Source organism: Thalassophryne amazonica, chromosome 16 (assembly GCF_902500255.1).
Source record: "Thalassophryne amazonica chromosome 16, fThaAma1.1, whole genome shotgun sequence".
In the NCBI taxonomy this organism is placed as follows: Eukaryota; Metazoa; Chordata; class Actinopteri; order Batrachoidiformes; family Batrachoididae; genus Thalassophryne; species Thalassophryne amazonica.
Window position 1 is genome coordinate 34773528 of NC_047118.1, and position 21505 is coordinate 34795032.

At 42.5% G+C, this 21505-nt stretch overlaps 1 protein-coding gene and 1 long non-coding RNA gene across 2 annotated transcripts in view; one reads left to right on the plus strand and one right to left on the minus strand.

Annotated features, from left to right (window-relative positions):
- Nucleotides 1–2443: 2443 nt before the first annotated feature.
- Nucleotides 2444–21505, minus strand: part of ldlra (low density lipoprotein receptor a) — a 37512-nt gene continuing 18450 nt past the window's right edge. The window contains exons 9-18 of the mRNA XM_034189887.1: nucleotides 19111–19282; nucleotides 18803–19030; nucleotides 18598–18716; nucleotides 18345–18484; nucleotides 16161–16302; nucleotides 15771–15914; nucleotides 13732–13980; nucleotides 6092–6172; nucleotides 5810–5970; nucleotides 2444–2697 (exon numbers count right to left, since the gene is read on the minus strand). Coding sequence (XP_034045778.1) covers nucleotides 2641–2697; nucleotides 5810–5970; nucleotides 6092–6172; nucleotides 13732–13980; nucleotides 15771–15914; nucleotides 16161–16302; nucleotides 18345–18484; nucleotides 18598–18716; nucleotides 18803–19030; nucleotides 19111–19282 — 1493 coding nt within the window. The 3' untranslated portion in view covers nucleotides 2444–2640. The remainder of the gene's footprint in view (nucleotides 2698–5809; nucleotides 5971–6091; nucleotides 6173–13731; nucleotides 13981–15770; nucleotides 15915–16160; nucleotides 16303–18344; nucleotides 18485–18597; nucleotides 18717–18802; nucleotides 19031–19110; nucleotides 19283–21505) is intronic.
- LOC117527503 lies at nucleotides 7800–19535 on the plus strand. The gene is made up of 3 exons (XR_004565545.1): nucleotides 7800–7876; nucleotides 19002–19005; nucleotides 19522–19535. It is a non-coding gene; the product is annotated as an uncharacterized LOC117527503 (long non-coding RNA).

A 21505-nucleotide genomic window follows, 5' to 3' on the forward strand; every position in this document is an offset into this window, starting at 1 on the left:
TAGCAGCATAACTAAGGGATGGTTCAGGGTCACCTGATCCAGCCCTAACTATAAGCTTTAGCAAAAAGGAAAGTTTTAAGCCTAATCTTAAAAGTAGAGAGGGTGTCTGTCTCCCTGATCTGAATTGGGAGCTGGTTCCACAGGAGAGGAGCCTGAAAGCTGAAGGCTCTGCCTCCCATTCTACTCTTACAAACCCTAGGAACTACAAGTAAGCCTGCAGTCTGAGAGCGAAGCGCTCTATTGGGGTGATATGGTACTATGAGGTCCCTAAGATAAGATGGGACCTGATTATTCAAAACCTTATAAGTAAGAAGAAGAATTTTAAATTCTATTCTAGAATTAACAGGAAGCCAATGAAGAGAGGCCAATATGGGTGAGATATGCTCTCTCCTTCTAGTCCCTGTCAGTACTCTAGCTGCTGATAATAATGAATTACAATAGTCCAGCCTAGAGGAAATAAATGCATGAATTAGTTTTTCAGCATCACTCTGAGACAAGACCTTTCTAATTTTAGAGATATTGCGTAAATGCAAAAAAGCAGTCCTACATATTTGTTTAATATGCGCATTGAATGACATATCCTGATCAAAAATGACTCCAAGATTTCTCACAGTATTACTAGAGGTCAGGGTAATGCCATCCAGAGTAAGGATCTGGTTAGACACCATGTTTCTAAGATTTGTGGGGCCAAGTACAATAACTTCAGTTTTATCTGAGTTTAAAAGCAGGAAATTAGAAGTCATCCATGTCTTTATGTCTGTAAGACAATCCTGCAGTTTAGCTAATTGGTGTGTGTCCTCTGGCTTCATGGATAGATAAAGCTGGGTATCATCTGCGTAACAATGAAAATTTAAGCAATGCCGGCTAATAATACTGCCTAAGGGAAGCATGTATAAAGTGAATAAAATTGGTCCTAGCACAGAACCTTGTGGAACTCCATAATTAACCTTAGTCTGTGAAGAAGATTCCCCATTTACATGAACAAATTGTAATCTATTAGATAAATATGATTCCAACCACCGCAGCGCAGTGCCTTTAATACCTATGGCATGCTCTAATCTCTGTAATAAAATTTTATGGTCAACAGTATCAAAAGCAGCACTGAGGTCTAACAGAACAAGCACAGAGATGAGTCCACTGTCTGAGGCCATAAGAAGATCATTTGTAACCTTCACTAATGCTGTTTCTGTACTATGATGAATTCTAAAACCTGACTGAAACTCTTCAAATAGACCATTCCTCTGCAGATGATCAGTTAGCTGTTTTACAACTACCCTTTCAAGAATTTTTGAGAGAAAAGGAAGGTTGGAGATTGGCCTATAATTAGCTAAGATAGCTGGGTCAAGTGATGGCTTTTTAAGTAATGGTTTAATTACTGCCACCTTAAAAGCCTGTGGTACATAGCCAACTAATAAAGATAGATTGATCATATTTAAGATCGAAGCATTAAATAATGGTAGGGCTTCCTTGAGCAGCCTGGTAGGAATGGGGTCTAATAGACATGTTGATGGTTTGGATGAAGTAACTAATGAAAATAACTCAGAACAATCGGCGAGAAAGAGTCTAACCAAATATCGGCATCACTGAAAGCAGCCAAAGATAACGATACGTCTTTGGCATGGTTATGAGTAATTTTTTCTCTAATAGTTAAAATTTTATTAGCAAAGAAAGTCATGAAGTCATTACTAGTTAAAGTTAAAGGAATACTCGGCTCAATAGAGCTCTGACTCTTTGTCAGCCTGGCTACAGTGCTGAAAAGAAACCTGGGGTTGTTCTTATTTTCTTCAATTAGTGATGAGTAGTAAGATGTTCTAGCTTTACGGAGGGCTTTTTTATAGAGCAACAGACTCTTTTTCCGGGCTAAGTGAAGATCTTCTAAATTATTGAGACGCCATTTCCTCTCCAACTTACGGGTTATCTGCTTTAAGCTGCGAGTTTGTGAGTTATACCACGGAGTCAGGCACTTCTGATTTAAAGCTCTCTTTTTCAGAGGAGCTACAGCATCCAAAGTTGTCTTCAATGAGGATGTAAAACTATTGACGAGATACTCTATCTCACTTACAGAGTTTAGGTAGCTACTCTGCACTGTGTTGGTATATGGCATTAGACAACATAAAGAAGGAATCATATCCTTAAACCTAGTTACAGCGCTTTCTGAAAGACTTCTATTGTAATGAAACTTATTCCCCACTGCTGGGTAGTCCATCAGAGTAAATGTAAATGTTATTAAGAAATGATCAGACAGAAGGGAGTTTTCAGGGAATACTGTTAAGTCTTCAATTTCCATACCATAAGTCAGTACAAGATCTAAGATATGATTAAAGTGGTGGGTGGACTCATTTACATTTTGAGCAAAGCCAATTGAGTCTAATAATAGATTAAATGCAGTGTTGAGGCTGTCATTCTCAGCATCTGTGTGGATGTTAAAATCGCCCACTATAATATATGTTCTGCTACTGATTGTCAACCAGCTTCCTTTAGTGCAAACCATTTGATTTTCTGTAGAAACACAGTGGTTCACAATTGCTGTTATTTGATTTCAAATTCATGCCTATTTGTTACGTGAGGTAATATAATAATTTAAAAATGGATGTGCAACATAGCTTATCATGAAGGCTCTTCATTCCCTTTTGATGTATTTCAATTTTCTAAGAAGGTTGGGTTGTCAGTGTCTTCATCCAAGCTCACAATTTGTCTCTGAGGGGAGAAAAATTGGAAAAAAAAAAAGATTAAATATTCATTTGCCAATAAAAATACACTGCAGCTTTTACAATATGTGCTGAATAGAACAAAATATGCACCATTTTTAAGAGCTTCTGTTGATTTACAAACACAGAGGAGGAATTTAATCAAGTTGGAAGGGTAAAGAAAAAGAAAAACACTTGATTTACCTCATGTCCTACCAGATTTTAGGCACATTGTAATTCTGATTTTCTCCGTGTTGTTTCCCAGTTGTCAAATTACCCTGCCTCCTTGAGTTTACTAAGTTTAGTGTACTGGACCTCGTACGTAATTTCACTCTGTTTTGATCCTCTGCTTGTGTTCCTGGTTAACCAGTTGGCTTGCTCCTACATGGACACTATTGTCTCATGGATTGTCTTCCTAGCGTATCCTGACCCGCTGCCTGACTCAGTGGTTAACCCCTCTTCCTCTTACTACACAGAGACATGAGCGGACTTATCCTCTGCTGCGCTGTTTTGAATTTTGCCTCTGCTACAGCTTTAATTAAAGACTGTTTAAATTCATCATGAGTGTGGTTCTCTATTTTGTGGTCTCCAGTTGTGCTCCAACCATTACAAAGTGCAAGTGTGTCTGAGTTTGTGTGTCTGTATATGTCAGCCCTGCAGTGGACTGGTGGCCTGTTCAGAGTGTACCCTGCTTCTTGCCCAGTGACCACTGAAACAGGCTCCAGCTCCCCTGTGATCCTAACAGGACTAAGTGGATTCAGAAAATTAATGAAACGTATAGTATAGAATTTACCATCTGAACCAACAGCTTTTCCTTTACATGATGCCTTTATAATTCAGATACTGTGGGCCATAGAGCTCTTTGGGAAATTTGTTGAGGAACCTTTGAAAAAGTGAAGAACAGAAAAGTGACTTTTTGTAACTGGATAGAAATCATGTCACGTTTTCAAATGCGAAAATGGCTGTGGAAAAAAAAAAATCACATCTCTGATCTCTATCCTTCGAATAGAAACTTCAGTGAAAGATGTTAATTATTATTGAATTGTATGTACAGTAGTGTTCAGAATAGTAGTAGTGTTGTGTGACTAAAAGATTAATCCAGGTTTTGAGTATATTTCTTATTGTTACATGGGAAACAAGGTACCAGTAGATTCAGTAGAGTCTCACAAATCCAACAAGACCAAGCACTCATGATATGCACACTCTTAAGGCTATGAAATTGGGCTATTAGTAAAAAAAAGTAGAAAAGGGGGTGTTCACAATAATAGTAGCATCTGCTGTTGACGCTACAAACTCAAAACTATTATGTTCAAACTGCTTTTTAGCAATCCTGTGAATCACTAAACTAGTATTTAGTTGTATAACCACAGTTTTTCATGATTTCTTCACATCTGCGAGGCATTCATTTTGTTTTTTTGGAACCATGATTTTGCTTGGTTACTAGTGTGCTTGGGGTCATTATGTTGTTGAAACACCCATTTCAAGGGCATGTCCTCTTCAGCATAAGGCAACATGACCTCTTCAAGTATTTTGACATATCCAAACTGATCCATGATACCTGGTATGCGATATATAGGCCCAACACCATAGTAGGAGAAACATGCCCATATCATGATGCTTGCACCACCATGCTTCACTGTCTTCATTGTGAACTGTGGCTTGAATTCAGAGTTTGGGGGTCGTCTCACAAACTGTCTGCGGCCCTTGGACCCAAAAAGAACTATTTTACTCTCATCAGTCCACAAAATATTCCTCCATTTCTCTTTAGGCCAGTTGATGTGTTCTTTGGCAAATTGTAACCTCTTCTGTACATGTCTTTTATTTAACAGAGGGACTTTGCGGGGGATTCTTGCAAATAAATTAGCTTCACACAGGCGTCTTCTAACTGTCACAGCACTTACAGGTAACTCCAGACTCTTTTATCATCGTGGAGCTGATCAATGGGTGAGCCTTTGCCATTCTGGTTATTCTTCTGTCCATTTTGATGGTTGTTTTCCATTTTCTTCCACATGTCTCTGGTTTTTTGTCCATTTTAAAGCAATGGAGATCATTGTAGATGAACAGCCTATAATTTTTTGCACCTGCGTATAATAGAGAAGGTTGAATCTTTGACTGGACTGGGTTGCTTGACGTGAGGACGTTTCGCTTCAAATAACAGAAACTTCCTCAGCTAAAATTCTTGCTCTGGTAGTCTGACTTCTGTCTTGACTCTTGTAGAGAAGAAATTCAAGCTTCTCTACTATGGAAACCACCTGGACAACTGAGAGCCTACACAGAAACACCTGCGTATATGTTTTCCCCTCTCCAATCAACTTTTTAATCAGAGTACGCTGTTCTTCTGAACAATGTCTTGAACGTCCCATTTTCCTCAGGCTTTCAAAGAGAAAAGCATGTTCAACAGGTGCTGGCTTCATCCTTAAATAGGGGACACCTGATTCACACCTGTTTGCCCCACAAAACTGACGAACTCACTGACTGAATGCCACACTACTATTATTGTGAACACCCCCTTTTCTACTTTTTTTTTACTAATAGCCCAATTTCATAGCCTTAAGAGTGTGCATATCATGAATGCTTGGTCTTGTTGGATATGTGAGACTCTACTGAATCTACTGGTACCTTGTTTCCCATGTAACAATAAGAAATATACTCAAAACCTGGATTAATCTTTTTAACCACATAGCACTACTGCTATTCTGAACACTACTGTATATATGTCAAAATGACTGCCTATACATACATCTCTGCCTTGACTGACATACTTGAAAAAAAAAAAAATTGGTGCTGGCCCAAATGTTTAAAGGGACGCAGTTGCTACAATGCGAGACACTTCTGGGGTGCTTCCCTCTTGGAGGCAGTCTGGAAGATGTAACCTGCTAACATGACTGCTGAAATGAAAATCAACAATCACTATATATCTGGTGTTTTCTGAGTTATTGTAAAAAATCATCAAAATCACTCCAGCTTGCAATGTTAAAACAAAGTCATAATTAATTATTGATCAAAGATCAATAATTATTCACTAGATCAATGTTTAACAGGTGTTTTTAATTTATATTTTTTAATAATCCTCCAGAGTGGGAGCAATCAAATAAGTTGGCTGAGTGCCTTCTTAAGCTCACCTTTGGATAACAGTAACCATCCTGGCTGTCACGCCACCAAAAGCGCACTTCGTCTTCAGTGGTTTTTTGATAGACGGGGTTGTCAAAGTGGAACGTGTTGGTATTCTTCATCCGGTATTTCCTCCAAAGCAGCACTCCAGCACACATAATAAAAAAACTCGCTATAACAGACAGATACAGGGAGATCAAAAGAGATCAAAGTGAAACATTTAGAAAAGAAAGGCATTTATGCTGTTGTTATTTAACCTAATTCTACAAAAATGTGCTACAGTAATAACTCACCTATAGGTATGACAATGTACAAAGCTAGAGTAGTGTTGGATATACTCGAAGGTACAGCAGCAGCAAATCTGTCTTGGGAATCTGGAGGAGAAGTAACCACAAATGTGACACAAGGAATAAACCTGTTAGTCATCAAGAACACTACCCTTAGATAACCTTAACGGTTATGCATGTAGCTATGCTGCACAGCATGCCTCAGGCTTTTAAGAGTTACTGCTTTTGTAGCTACATGAAAACAAACTGCACAGATCTAAAAATGTATTCATGTGCACAGTGTCCAACCACTCATGGCATACAAAAACATACTTTTTCAGAAAATGATGAGCAGTAGTGTAAAATATTTGAAATTAGCATTTAAAACATTCTCACGACCCAAGCATCTCCTGCAGGTAGATTATACCGTGACATTCAGTTGGCTTATAGTGTTGAGCTTGATTACTTTCGCTAACCCTCTGGGGTCCAATAGCTCTTCAGCAAGTCAAAATCAATGTATTTTTATGTTTCAGGACCCCCAATGGCTAACAAATTAGGAGATCATTTCTGAAGCATGTCTTTCGCATTTTGGGTCTCAATCTTTTAATTTTTTTAATTAATTTATTTAATTTATATAGTGCCAAATCACAACAAAGTTTCCTCAAGGCGCTTCACACAAGTAAGGTCTAGCCTTACCAACCCCTAAAGCAAGCACACAGGCGACAGTGATAAGGAAAAAACTCCCTCTGATGATTTGAGGAAGAAACCTCAAGCAGACCAGACTCAAAGGGGTGACCCTCAGCTTACTCAAATGTCTTGTAGAAACTTATTTGGGATGTCCTGTTTAAATTTGGTGAAAATCCAACAAATGGTGAAGTTATCTTTGATATAAGAAAATGTGACTAATGGGTGGATTTCTGTGTTCCTTTCCGGTCACATGGCTGGTGAGGTACCGTACAGTTGTGCTCAAAATTACAATAGTGACTTTAAAGAAGTGAATTCAAATCCTTAAAACAAATTTTATTTCCATACATACAAATGCATCAGGAATCTGCATATTGTATTCCAAATCAATCTCCAAATTCTTTTCCAAATCAGTCAATCAACAGCAGTGTCTCCATTTTTTTTCTGTGACCTTATTGCAACGTAGTGGCCCTTATTTAAGGACGAAGGCAGCAAATGTTGTACATGCTGGTTATTGTGTATTTCTCTGTGAAAATCTGAGTAAAATGGGTCGTTCCAGACATTGTTCAGAAGAATAGCGTACTTTGATTAAAAAGTCGACTGGAGAGGGGAAAACATAAATAAGTGCAGAAAATTATATGTTGTGCAGCTAAAATGGTCACAAATGCTTCAAAATGGCACCAAAACAACAAAGATGTGGAAGAAAACAGAAAACCACCATTCAAATGGATGGAAGAATAGCCAGAACACTCCAAGATTCAACCAATGATCAGCTCAAGAGTGATCAGAGAAGGACTAAAGTTACCGGTGAGTACTGTAAAAATTAGAAGACACCTATGTGAAAACAAGCTATGGGCAAAAAGCCCCCACAAAGTCTCATTGTAGACAAAATGACATGTGCTGAAGAGGGTACAATTTGCCAAAGAACACACTGACTGGCCTAAAAAGAAATGGAGCAACATTATGTGGACTGATGAAAGCAAGATTGTTCTTTTTGGGTCTAGAGGCCACAGACAGTTTGACAGACGACAAACTGAATTCAAGCCACAGGTGGTGGCACAAGCATCATGATGTGGGGATGTTTCTCATACGATGGTGTCGGGCCGATTTATCGCATACCAGGGATCAGTTTGAAAATATCAGAATACTTCAAGAGGTCATGTCGTTGAAATGGGTGTTTCAACAAGACGACAACCCAAAACACACCAGCAAATGAGCAGCATCTTGGTTCAAGACCAGAGGTCTCAAACTGATTCCAAAAAGGGCCAAGAGGGTGCAGGATTTTGTTGCAGCCACTTACTCCACCAGGTGATTTCACTGATTAACATCACTTTGAGGAGATGGAATCAGTTAATCAGTGAAATCACTTGGTGGAGTGGGTGGTTGCAAAGAAAATCTGCACCCTCTTGGCCCTTTCTGGAATCAGTTTGAGACCTCTGGTCTAGACCAACAACATTAAAGTTATGGAGTGGCCAGCCCAATCCTGGGGCGAATAGACAACTTATGGGATGACATCAAAAATGCTGTTTCTGAGGCACAACCAAGAAATGCAGTGGAATAGGGCACTGCAGTCTCGTTTGAACGCTGCATATCGCAGGATTTGACCACTTATGGGGACCTCTGCTCCCATTGTGCAATATATACACAGCATAACTTCACATGGAAAAATGGTGTACTGTTTTGTTTTCAGCTGCAATCACCAAAGCAGTTTTTTTCTGATTGTCAGTGGAGAAGGGCAGACGAGGCAAATAGGAGACGTCGTGTCGGTAAGTGTTAGTCTCCACAGTTAACCAGAGTAGCTACGTTCTCTCGCCTGCAAAATCGTCTGGACATGTTTGAGCTCCGGGTCATAAACAAACCACATGTCCACTTTCCCATTGCATCATCACTTCTTTGCATTTTCACTTTGTTTGCATGTAATTCGCCCAAAAGCTCCATGTTTTTTTTCCCCAGAAGTAGAGAAATGATGTCATATGTGTCATATTTTACCCCTTTAGTGCCTGCCCTCAAATGAGACTGTGGTGCCCAATTGTGGACTCTAGTCCAATCGTCCTGGGCTGGAATACCTGTTCACGGGTGCCAGAAGTTGGTTGATTTCATGCAACACAGATGTGAAGCAGTTCTCAGAAACAGTGGTTATACAAGTTAAATACTCGTATTAGTTCAATTAATCACAGGAAAGATAAATTGTCAAGCATTTTTTTCAGTTTATATAGTAAATGTTTGAGTTCGTAAAGAAAAATGCAGACACTGCTATTTTTTTAATTTATTTAATTTGAACAGCCTAATATTCCTTTTTCTTCACTTTCTGTAAAGTAATAACAAATCTGATCAATTTTCTTCATGTTTTAATTTGGAATAGAATGTGCAGTGTTACCAGTGCATTTATGGGTATGGAAATAAAAGCTATTATTGTTGTGTGGGCCGCCAGAAGAGGAGGTACTGCTGGCCCACCACCAGAGGGCGCCCTGCCTGAAGTGCGGGCTTCAGGCAGGAGAGGGTGCTGCCGCCACGGACACAGCCGGGGGTGACAGCTGTCACTCATTATCTCTTGACAGCTGTCACCCATCTACACTTCATCATCCCACTCCATAAAGACCGGACGTCATCTCCACCTCATTGCCGAGATATCGTCTACCTTAGGAGGTAATTTGTTCTCAGCCATTGTTTTGTCTACCACAGACAGTGTTTGCTTGTGTTATTTTTGCAGTATTTTGTGAGTGCTTGCAGCTGGAGGCTGGGTTTGGACTGACGTCTTCACTCCAAACCTTTGATAAGTACACATACTACTGCACATGCCAGCTTTCTGTATGAGAGGTGGAGGTGGAATTTCCACCATTGTTGTTACTGGGTGTTCACACACCCAGATCTGATTGTCTCTGCTCCTCGCCAGCAGTACCAGATCCGACACGCGGAGACGGTGGCCACCTGGGGTTTTCGGGACTTGGCGGCTCCAGTATTCTCCAGGTTCGGTGGCGGAGGAAATCGTGTGGTTCCGGTTCTTCTCAGGACAGACGTCCTCTATCCTCGAGCCTGCCCACACGTCACCTTTGTTAATTGACTATTGTACACATTCTGTAATCTGCTGTGTTTGGTTGTGCTTTTCACAACAGTAAAGTGTTCATATTTGACTCTTTCATTGTCCGTTCATTTACGCCCCCTGTTGTGTGTCCGTGTCACTACACTTTCACAACAGGATATCTCGGCCAGCATCATGGATCCCGAGGGGCGTCAACCATCTGTTGGACAGCCAATGGGAGAGCAGGATGCACTAGCGTCTGCAGGAGGCGTGATTGGTGAGTTGCAGCAAATCCTCACCGCCTTTACTGCTCGGTTGGATCTGATGACCGAGCAAAACGTCATCCTTAATCGCAGGATGGAGGCTCTCACCGCACAGGTGGAAGCGCGCGCTCAGGGCGCTGCTGCAGCTCCTCCTCCTACCGACCCAGTGCAGAATATCAACGTTTCACTGGTCATTCCATGACCCCCCCTCCTTCCCCTGAAGCATACATAAGTCCCCCCAGAGAAAGATGGCGGACTCCGTCCATGCATTGATTACAGGGGGCTGAATGAGATTACGGTTCGCAATCGATACCCGTTGCCCTTGTTGGATTCCGTGTTCACCCCCCTGCATGGAGCCAAAATCTTTACAAAATTGGATCTTCGGAATGCGTATCACCTGGTTCAGGTCTGGAAGGGCGACGAATGGAAGACGGCATTTAACACCCCGTTAGGTCACTTTGAGTACCTGGTAATGCCGTTCGACCTCACTAACGCCCCCGCAACGTTCCAAGCTTTGGTAAACGATGTCTTGCGGGACTTCCGATTCGTCTTCGTATATCTGGACGATATTCTCATCTTTTCTCCGGACCCTGAGACTCATGTCCAGCATGTACGTCAGGTCCTGTAGCGGTTGTTGGAGAACCGGCTGTTTGTGAAGGGCGAGAAGTGTGAGTTTCACCGCACTTCTTTGTCCTTCCTGGGGTTTATCATCTCCTCTAACTCCGTCGCCCCTGATCCAGCCAAGGTTGCGGCGGTGAGAGATTGGCCCCAACCTACAAGCCGTAGGAAGCTGCAACAGTTCCTCGGCTTTGCAAATTTCTACAGGAGGTTCATAAAAGGCTATAGCCAGGTAGTTAGCCCCCTGACAGCCCTGACCTCTCCTAAAGTCCCCTTCACCTGGTCGGATCGGTGCGAAGCCGCGTTCAAGGAGTTGAAATGACGGTTCTCGACTGCACCAGTGCTGGTGCAGCCCGACCTTAGCCGCCAGTTTGTGGTTGAAGTGGACGCCTCTGACTCAGGGATAGGAGCCGTGCTATCCCAGAGCGGAGAGACCGATAAGGTCCTTCACCCGTGTGCCTATTTTTCCCACAGGATGACCCCGACTGAACGGAACTATGACGTCGGCAATCGAGAACTCCTTGCGGTGAAAGAGGCACTTGAGGAGTGGAGACACCTGTTGGAGGGAGCGTCTGTGCCATTCACGGTTTTCACTGACCATTGGAACCTGGAGTATATCAGGACCGCCAAGCGGCTGAACCCCAGGCAAGCCCGCTGGTCACTGTTCTTCAGGCGTTTTGACTTCCGGATCACCTACCGCCCCGGGACCAAGAACCAGAGATCGGATGCCTTGTCCCGGGTGCATGAAGATGAAGTCAAGACTGAGCTGTCGGATCCACCGGAGTCCATCATTCCGGAGTCCACTATCATGGCCACCCTCACCTGGGACGTGGAGAAGACCGTCCGGGAGGCCCTGGCACGGAGCCCGGACCCCGGAACAGGGCCGAAGAACAGACTCTACATCCCACCAGAGGCAAGAGCTGCTGTCTTGGATTTCTGTCACGGTTCTAAGCTCTCCTGTCATCCGGGGGTGCGAAGGACCGTGGCAGTGGTCCGGCAGCGCTTCTGGTAGGCGTTCCTGGAGGCTGACGTCTGGGAATATATCCAGGCCTGCACCACCTGTGCCAGGGGCAAGGCAGACCACCAGAAGGCACAGGGACTTCTTCAGCCACTTCCTGTGCCTCATCGCCCCTGGTCCCACATCGGTCTGGATTTTGTCACGGGCCTCCCGCCGTCCCAGGGCATGACGACCATCTTCACGATAGTGGACTGATTCTCCAAGGCGGCCCACTTCGTGGCCCTCCTGAAGCTCCCCACGGCCCAGGAGACTGCAGACCTCCTGGTCCACCACGTCGTCCATCTGCATGGGATACCTACCGACATCGTCTCTGATCGTGGTCCCCAGTTTTCCTCACACGTCTGGAGGAGCTTCTGCCGGGAACTGGGGGCCACTGTGAGCCTCTCGTCTGGGTATCACCCGCAGACCAATGGACAGGCAGAACGGGCCAATCAGGAATTGGAGCAAGCCCTGCGCTGTGTGACGTCCGCACACCCGACGGCCTGGAGTGAACATCTGGCCTGGATCGAGTACGCACATAACAGCCAGGTGTCCTCTGCCACCGGCCTCTCCCCATTTGAGGTATGTTTGGGGTATCAGCCCCCGTTGTTTCCTGTGGTGGAGGGAGAGGTCGGTGTGCCCTCGGTCCAGGCCCACCTGCGGAAGTGCCGTCGGGTGTGGCGCTCCGCCCGTTCTGTCTTGTTAAAGGCCCGGACGAGGGCGAAGACCCATGCGGGCCGCCAGCGGTCCCCGGCCCCTGCTTACCAGCCCGGGCAGGAGGTGTGGCTATCCACAAAGGACATCCCCCTCCAGGTGGACTCTCCAAAGCTCAAAGACAGGTACATTGGACCGTACAAAATCCTCAGTCCTGCCGCAGTGAAGCTCCGACTCCCAGCTTCACTGCGGATCCACCCGGTGTTTCATGTGTCAAGAATCAAACCTCACCACACCTCACCCCTCTGTGCTCCCGGACCGGCGCCGCCTCCTGCCCGGATCATCGACGGGGAGCCAGCTTGGACAGTGCGCCGGCACCTAGACGTCCGTCGGATGGGCCGGGGGTTCCAATATTTGGTGGACTGGGAGGAGTATGGACCCGAAGAACGCTCCTGGGTAAAGAGGAGCTTCATCCTGGATCCGGCCCTCCTGGCCGATTTCTACCGCCGTCACCCGGATAAACCTGGTCGGGCGCCAGGAGACGCCCATTGAGGGGGGGGTCCTGTTGTGTGGGCCGCCAGAAGAGGAGGTACTGCTGGCCCACCACCAGAGGGCGCCCTGCCTGAAGTGCGGGCCTCAGGCACGAGAGGGCGCTGCCGCCACGGACACAGCCGGGGGTGACAGCTGTCACTCATTATCTCTTGACAGCTGTCACCCATCTACACTTCATCATCCCACTCCATAAAGACCGGACGTCATCTCCACCTCGTTGCCGAGATATCGTCTACCTTATGAGGTAATTTGTTCTCAGCCATTGTTTTGTCTATCACAGACAGTGTTTGCTTGTGTTATTTTTGCAGTATTTTGTGAGTGCTTGCAGCTGGAGGCTGGGTTTGGACTGACGTCTTCACTCCAAACCTTTGATAAGTACACATACTACTGCATGTGCCAGCTTTCTGTATGAGAGGTGGAGGTGGAATTTCCACCATTGTTGTTACTGGGTGTTCACACACCCAGATCTGATTGTCTCTGCTCCTCGCCAGCAGTACCAGATCCGACACGCAGAAACGGTGGCCACCTGGGGTTTTCGGGACTTGGCGGCTCCAGTATTCTCCAGGTTCGGTGGCGGAGGAAATCGTGTGGTTCTTCTCAGGACAGACGTCCTCTATGCTCGAGCCTGCCCACACGTCACCTTTGTTAATTGACTATTGTACACATTCTGTAATCTGCTGTGTTTGGTTGTGCTTTTCACAACAGTAAAGTGTTCATATTTGACTCTTTCATTGTCCGTTCATTTACGCCCCCTGTTGTGGGTCCGTGTCACTACACTTTCACAACAATTATAAGGATTTTGTGGTTGACTCATTTTTTTTAACACACTGCTATTATTTTGAACACAACTGTATAAAAATATCATCAAGCCAACACTTACCTGGAGAAGTGGCTGGAGCATCTGTGGTCGTGTGAAGTACTTTGGGAGTTGTCGGGTGGGGAGAGGTGGATCTGAAAACAGGTTTGGTGGTGCGTGGTACAATGTTTCCCACAGAGCTGATGGATACTTTGGGTTTGATAGTGGTGGGAGCCATGGGAGGGGGCATTGTCCGGGATGGGACGGGTGGCCGGTAAGGAGTGAGGGTAGGTGGAACTTGAGGCTGAACAGTACTTGTAGATACTGACACAGCTGGTTTGTACACAAGTCACAAAGAAAAGCAAGTGGAATGAGAATATGTTTGTGTTTACACATGAACGCTTATAAAAATGTTCAAGCTTGAGACAGTTAATGCTGGACATTTTTAGGTTGGCCTGTGTTGTTCTACTACTGACAGACTATCTTAAAGGAAAACCAACCGCATTACGCGTTTTCATTAGAACAGACCAAGAATAATCAATTGCGACATCTCAATGTAACATTATCCAACATAAAGAGCATTTTACCCCAGAAATCCAATAATTCCCCTAACACTTTCATCAGTGACTGAAATTATTATTTTTTTAAATCAATCAATCAACCAACATTTACTTATATTGTATAGCCCTTAACAACAATCAAAAGGTGACCAAAGTACTTTACAATAAAATATAAAGAAAAAAAAGAACAGGCCTAAGGGCCCTGTCCCACTGGCGTTTAGAAGGATTTGCGTATGGATTGCACACAAAATTGGCCCATATTCGCCAGACATCCGCAATATCTGTGTAACATGCCTGTATGAGTCGGCCGTCATCCGAACACGCCCGTGATCATCCGCAGAGGCACGCATGTCCACAGCCTGGATTTTTGAGCTGTTCAAAAATCTGAATGTGGATAACATCCGCCTTACATACTCCATACATACTCAATTCATACACAATACATACTCACTCTATGCGCTGTATATCTGCCGTTAACCGCTGATATCCGCAACTGACGGGGATTTGCGACTTGGCAGCGGACCGGGACAGTGTGTAAAACAGATATATATCGTGCCCATCATGTCCACATCACAAACTAAAATATGTTGTAGCAAATGCATACAAATTGGCCACGGATAAAGAGTTTTATTACATCTGCTTTGCAACTGATTTGCGGACAATCTGTGAACGCATAACAAACACGTCACGTAAACCCAAAGTACTATATGTGGCAGAAAGTGACAAACCTGCCAGTCAGTGCCGGTCTGGCTGTGTAGATCCACAAAAACGTAGCTGCTGCAATCCAGGACTTTTATTTAACACCAACAAAAGGAAGAGTTGCCGTTTATCCACAACTCACTCAAAAAAAAAAAAAAAAACACTGTCTCACACCCCGAGTGGCTTCCCCCCTCCCGCTCCCCAAACTCATGAACAGTTAACCCTCGCATGACAAAATGAACATTAACTCTGTGATCAACTTGTCCAAGTCCAGCAAATGTTCCAGAGCCTGTATTGTTGGTGTGAATAGTGAGTAGCCGTGCACGCGCAACATGTGCGCTATGTATTCATAATACACCCGTAATACTGCCATGATAATCTCAATGTGTCGGATCAGTTTCCTCACTACATGCGTTATATAACCGTGATTGTTCATCATATATTCGCTCTATATTATTAATATATCCGTAATTCATACTGGGACATTTGTCATTTTTGCCCATTTTTGTTGCGGACGACAATGAACGCCCGTACTTTGTGTACTCAATTCATGCGCAATTAATCCTCTCCCCAGTGGGACAGGGTCCTAAGAGCAAAACATAGAATAAAATCAGAAAAGTCACATCAAAACAAAAATGCAATTTCAGAGTGCTACTAAGTATTAAAAGCCATTTAAGTAAAAGAGTCTTGTCTAGATTTAAAAGGTACTGGGTCAGTAATACTGCATATATCAGGGGATAACTTACTCCATAGTTTGGAGGCAGCAACTACAAAAGTACAGTTGTCCCAAAGCTTACATCTTGACACACACATACACACACACATATATATATATAATATGATTACATTCTTTTTCTTACATACCAGGTACACATCTCCTCATGTCACTGGCTAGCATCATGTTATCGGGGCAAGCACAGGTATATTTGGGGGGATGTGCGCCCACTTGAGGAGCTGCCAGACATAAGAATTCACAGCCACCATTTGACACATTGCACCAGTCTCTGCCTGCAATGGACATATGGGAGGAGTGTAGCACATCTGAACTGCCAACAGCACTTGCAAATGCCAGTAATCTGACACTGATTTCTGATCGCTTATGCAGATTTATGACATACGATTGTAAAGCTAACAACTTTTCTGTCAGACAATACTACTTACATGTTTGTGAATTTTGTACTTTTCTCTGACTAAAATGATATATATACCCAAATACCTTTTTATATTTTTCAGCAATTGTGTGAGATCTCTTACCAGCAGGCTGTTTGAGGTTATGGTAGAGAATAATGTCTTCTGGAGAAGACAAGTGCTCCACCAAAGGTGTAATGTCTTTTCCTGTCACCCTGTTGGCACTGAGGATGGCATTATTACTGACATCTGTCCAAAACACTTTTTCCTACAAGATCATAGGCATAAGGAAGGTTCGATTATTTGTCAATAAAATACATAATGTACATTGCTTAAAGTCTTAAACACTCTGTGTGAGTATAAATGTGTCTTTAGATGTTTTTCCTTCATTAGTATGTCAGTAAAAAACATATTCTAAACTATATTGATTAAATCTGAAAAAAGGACTATTTTCTGTGATGTTTATATGAACATCACATAAAAAGTTGTCTTATTTTTATGATGTGCATTACAGAAAGTACCAGATCATTTCTGATAAATACAAACTTGATTACTTTGTAGGTTTCTCATCCATTGCATGGCTAAACAAAGACAACAAACGGGATAAAAAACAATGAATAATAAACTGATCAACATACAGTTTGTGTAAATCCATGTGTTGACAAAAAATAAATTTTAAATAATTTTATCTTTAATGCTTAGGACTGTTTAACACAAAGTAGATATTCATATTTGATTCAATTTCATATTTAGAAGCTTTTGAGGGCTTTTTTCAGCATACTTGCTCACTGCTGTATATTAAGTATAATAAAATTAAAGACGCCATTTCCAAAATACAATATGCAATTTATGTAACCCGAATACGCAATACACAAATACGTTATATAACAAAATCACACAAACTATTTTTCTGAGAGTACAAAAAAAGAAATGGTAACATTACATGTTATATTTACATATTTGCAGCAAAATATATGATAACACCATATAATGCTTTTCAATAAATAAATAATGCAAAAGCCTGCATTAATTACATAACACACCAGATTGTAAGTAAGTACCCTGTAAAAGCCAAATATTGTACAGTGTTCAGAAAATGCTATAAAGAATTAACAAAAATAAATACTAAATGTACTGTGTTCAGGGGCAGCACGGTGGCTTAGTGGTTAGCACTGTTGCCTCACAGCAAGAAGGTAGTGAGTTCAATTCCCGTGGCCTTTCTCTGTGGAGTTTGCATGTTCTCCCCGTGTTTGCATGGGTTTCCTCCGGGTGCTCCGGTTTCCTCCCACATCCAAAGACATGCGGGTTAGGTGGATTGGAATCTTTAAAATTGTCCGTAGGTGTGTGTGTGACTGGCGTCCTCTCCTGGGTGTACCCCGCCTTGCGCTTTATGACTCCAGCCCCCCGCGACCCTTAATTGGACTAAGCCGTAGAAGATGAATGAATGAATGTACTGTGTTCATTAGCCTGAAAATTTTCCAGGTGAGTTTTGAATCTGCTTTTACATTCAATAGCTTTTATTCCTGTAGTAAGTCGTTGCCGCTTTTATCTGCGGTATTTTTGAAAACATTTCTTGAATACAGCTATTTCCATGTAGTATGAAAAAAGCAGTGTGACTGTGTCTAATATCACCAGAATGTAGGAGAACTTTAAATAGATTATTTAAGGATTTGGCAGACATTACCTACATGTTTTAAGTGAAGTTGTTATGCACAGAACAACAAATACGCTAAAGTTTAAAGTACATTATCTCTGCAATTTTTTTTTTAATGTTTGTGCTTTTAGTTGGAATTTTCTTTATTTTGGAGTCAGCAGATAATAATGCTGAATTTTACTTGAGGCCAAAATATGGCCATTGGGTATTGTGAAGACTTTGCGTTCGTCCATTTGTCCGTCTGTCTGTGCTCCAGTCCATAACTGCCAGGGTCTCCAAATTCACAGGGAGCATTCTTGGGACAGAGACCTTGGACAAGTTCAAAGATGGGTAACCTTGACCTATTCTAAGGGGTCAAAAGATCACATTCTTTCTGCACACTCTTTCATTGATTACATGCTCATAAGGTCGAGAGTATTTTAGCATTGCATTACATTTTAATTTAGAAGACAATACATGCTCATACGGCCAAGGGTATTTTAGCTTTGCGTTACATTTTTATTTTAGAAGATAATAGGTGTATTTTATGGAAGCAGTTATTGCTACAATATTACAGTTTACGAGCACTGTGAGGTGTTTATGGTGTATACGTAGCTCCAACAGTGACAGCTTCTGGGTTAATATGCAACAGAGTTTAACAGGGGGTAAATATCTACCTCAAACACAGTGAGAGCCAGAGGGTGAGCCAGCTTGTCTTCGTCAATGATGAGAGTACGTCGGCCACCGCCCTGCACATCGATACTAGAGAGAGTGTGCAACTTAGAGTCCACCCAGTAGAGCCGCTGGTTCAACAGGTCTGCGGTTAGGGAGGTGGTGACAACCGGTCAGACCACAGTGACCACTGGCATGAGTGAGGTTATAAATGAGACAGCAGCATGAAAACACAGAGGCGTGAATGCTAAAGCTCACCAAGTGTAATTCCATTTGGCCACACAATATTATCAGTGACCAGAGCAGCGCGGTCGCCACCGTTGAGGCCTCCCCTCTCAATCTTGGCAGGATTCCCCCAATCAGTCCAGTAAATAAAGCTGGGAGGACACATATCATATACTTTACCCAGTAACTACTTTTATGGTCAACAGTGTGTGTTTAACAGTGTCGTTGTTGGGTTTACTTTCTGTGGGGGTCGACCACAATAGCGCGAGGTTTCGATAGGTTTTGGTGAAAGAGCATTTTGCGGCGGCCACCGTCAACTGTTACCACAGAGATGGCGCTGCGAACGCTGTCAGTCCAGTACAGGTTCCCATGGATCCAATCGAAGGCAATCCCCTCAGGAGCGTCGATGTCACTGCCGATCACAACACTGTGGTGAGTGGAGTCCTCCGCTGAGTCCATCTGAGCTCTGCATTGAAAACCAGAAGCAGAGTCAAGAAGAAGTTAAGAAAGTGTCCTTTTCACCTTTGTGCTGGACATCTTGGTCACCTGTATATCTTCTTCTGTGAGATGTCAGACCAGTAGATCTCTTTGGTAGCCATGTTCATGTCTAAAGCAACAACACTTTTCAGGCGTGGGATTACTCTCGTGTACTCACGTTTGTCCAAAGTCATTTTTCTGACTTCATGACGATTGGTGAAGAAAAGGTAGGCTATCACATCTAAAAATAAGAACAAGCATATTATTTATTTAAACAACATGAATGTTTGCAAGTATCCATCTTGCATTTTATTCATGAAGAATTCATATAATAATGCAAAATGCACTGAGCATAACTTCCAGAACAATAATGTGCGATGACCTTTGTGGATAGAATACTATAAGATTATGGGTTTAGTACAAGATGTCGGATTTCATTGCAATCCCAATTCTGCTAAATCCAGTAATTATTGTTGCCAGTCAGTTTTCATATAAGTGTTCTTCTAGAACAGCAAAATCCTGCTGTCAATGTCAATTATTGTTCCACTCTGGTTTGTGCAACAGCCACAGTAGGCGGACAGAAAGAGACGTCACAAGTGTGAGAAGCTGATATGGTCAATTATGTTTCCCATTTTGTTGAATGGACTAGAAATTGTGGTAATATAATGAAAACCAATGTGGAAGCTACCATATCTATCACTAGGGATGGGTATTGATAAGATTTTATCGATATTGATGCCATTATCGATTCTGCTTATCGATCCGATTCCTTATCGATTCCCTTATCGATACCTCTTGTGAATTTTGTACTAAAAGTAAGCTTTACAGGTTTTCTATGTATTTCATTGAGTCTTAAAGTAAATAAATATGAAATTGGTCACTGTATCCTTGATCTCTGGACATAAATAAAAATAAACAAAACGGCGTTTCGCTTTCAAGTTATTAATTCCGACTGGACTCTATCATTCTAACTTGACTCCGCAGAGAGCCACGCAGCGTTTGGAGCTGTGTGAACAGAACGGAGGACGATTCTCTTTTCTTTCTCGCAACAAGACAGGAGTCCCAGTTAGTAACTTTAATCCGCACAAAAGTGACTCACGATTTCACATATTCAGGGATGAAAGTGGTGAAAAACAAAAAAAGCTGAACCCCAAAATTACCCCCCAACACCACCTGCACGAAAATCTTTGAATTCTAGAAGCTCTGAAATGCAATCTGGGACTATTCCAGACAATAAACTGCAGTGAGTGCAGCACCCATTTAGTGAGAAAAAACCCAGCTTTCCTTATTCAGATTCATTCCAGTAGTATTCTGCTCTTACAAGGATGCAGCAGTTTTCTAGCTTGGCAGATAGTTCTGGAGGAAATCACTGAAGAAATCACTGACTGAAACAAACTGTCATTAAACTTAAATAAGACAGGGATGAAATGGAGGTATAAGAGTCACTAGGAGTGTTCACAGGAAACACTTATTTATTTCTGTATGTATGTATGTATTTATTTATATTCATTGTTAGTTGGTTTTGTATTTTCTGTTGTGTTTTTATTCAGGTTTTTTTTTGTCTCTTTCTCTAAAATTGTATATAATCATTAGATTAGTTATTATTACTATTATTGTTGTGCTTGCTATTATTATTAATATATAAACAAAAATAAATTTAAAAAATGTTACAATTTGTAATACATTTGACTCTTTTACGACAACAAACACTTGACAGCTGCAACTGCTTAATGCTAACCTTAAAATTGAAAATGCCATAGACATGCTAACGTGTTAGCATCGGCCCCGTTGTTAAGTTATAAAATACAATCAACTGTTTCAGAAGACCATAATGGGTCAGTTTAACATAAAAAAGGTAAATAATACTCACAGCCATATGCTCTTTAGGGTTTTAGCGGGGGAAAGCGAAAGAAAAAAATTAATCAATGAAGCAATGATCGAAGCACTGCTTCGATCTGCGAATCACTGCTTCAATTGGTTCAAGGTTCAAAGCAAAGCCGCGCTGCAGAAAAGTTGATTACAGACCCACTGCAGGGTCTGTAATCAATGTAGAGAAATTACAGTTTTCCTGACAAACACCCCCAAAAACAACGGCCACTCTGAAGGGCCGATAAGGGAATCGTTAAATAAAAAGGTTATTGATGTCGGTGGATCGAATAATTTCTTAACGATACTCGAAAGGAACCGGTTCTCGATACCCAACCCTATCTATCACACTATATAATCTGACTAATGTTTGTGTGTCTGTTCTCCTACTCCTCCCAGGTCCTTTGGCCGACGTCCACCACACTTGCTTTGTGGACCATGGTCAATGCCAGAACTGCCCTTCAAGGATTTGTTCTGGTAAAGTTCAGAATTTTGATTTTCACTCTGACATCTATCAAACTTGGACATGTGGGTACTGGAATTGCTTAGGACAGATCGAATGAGGCCATGATAAGGTCTGCCAGAGTTCAGTCATTTA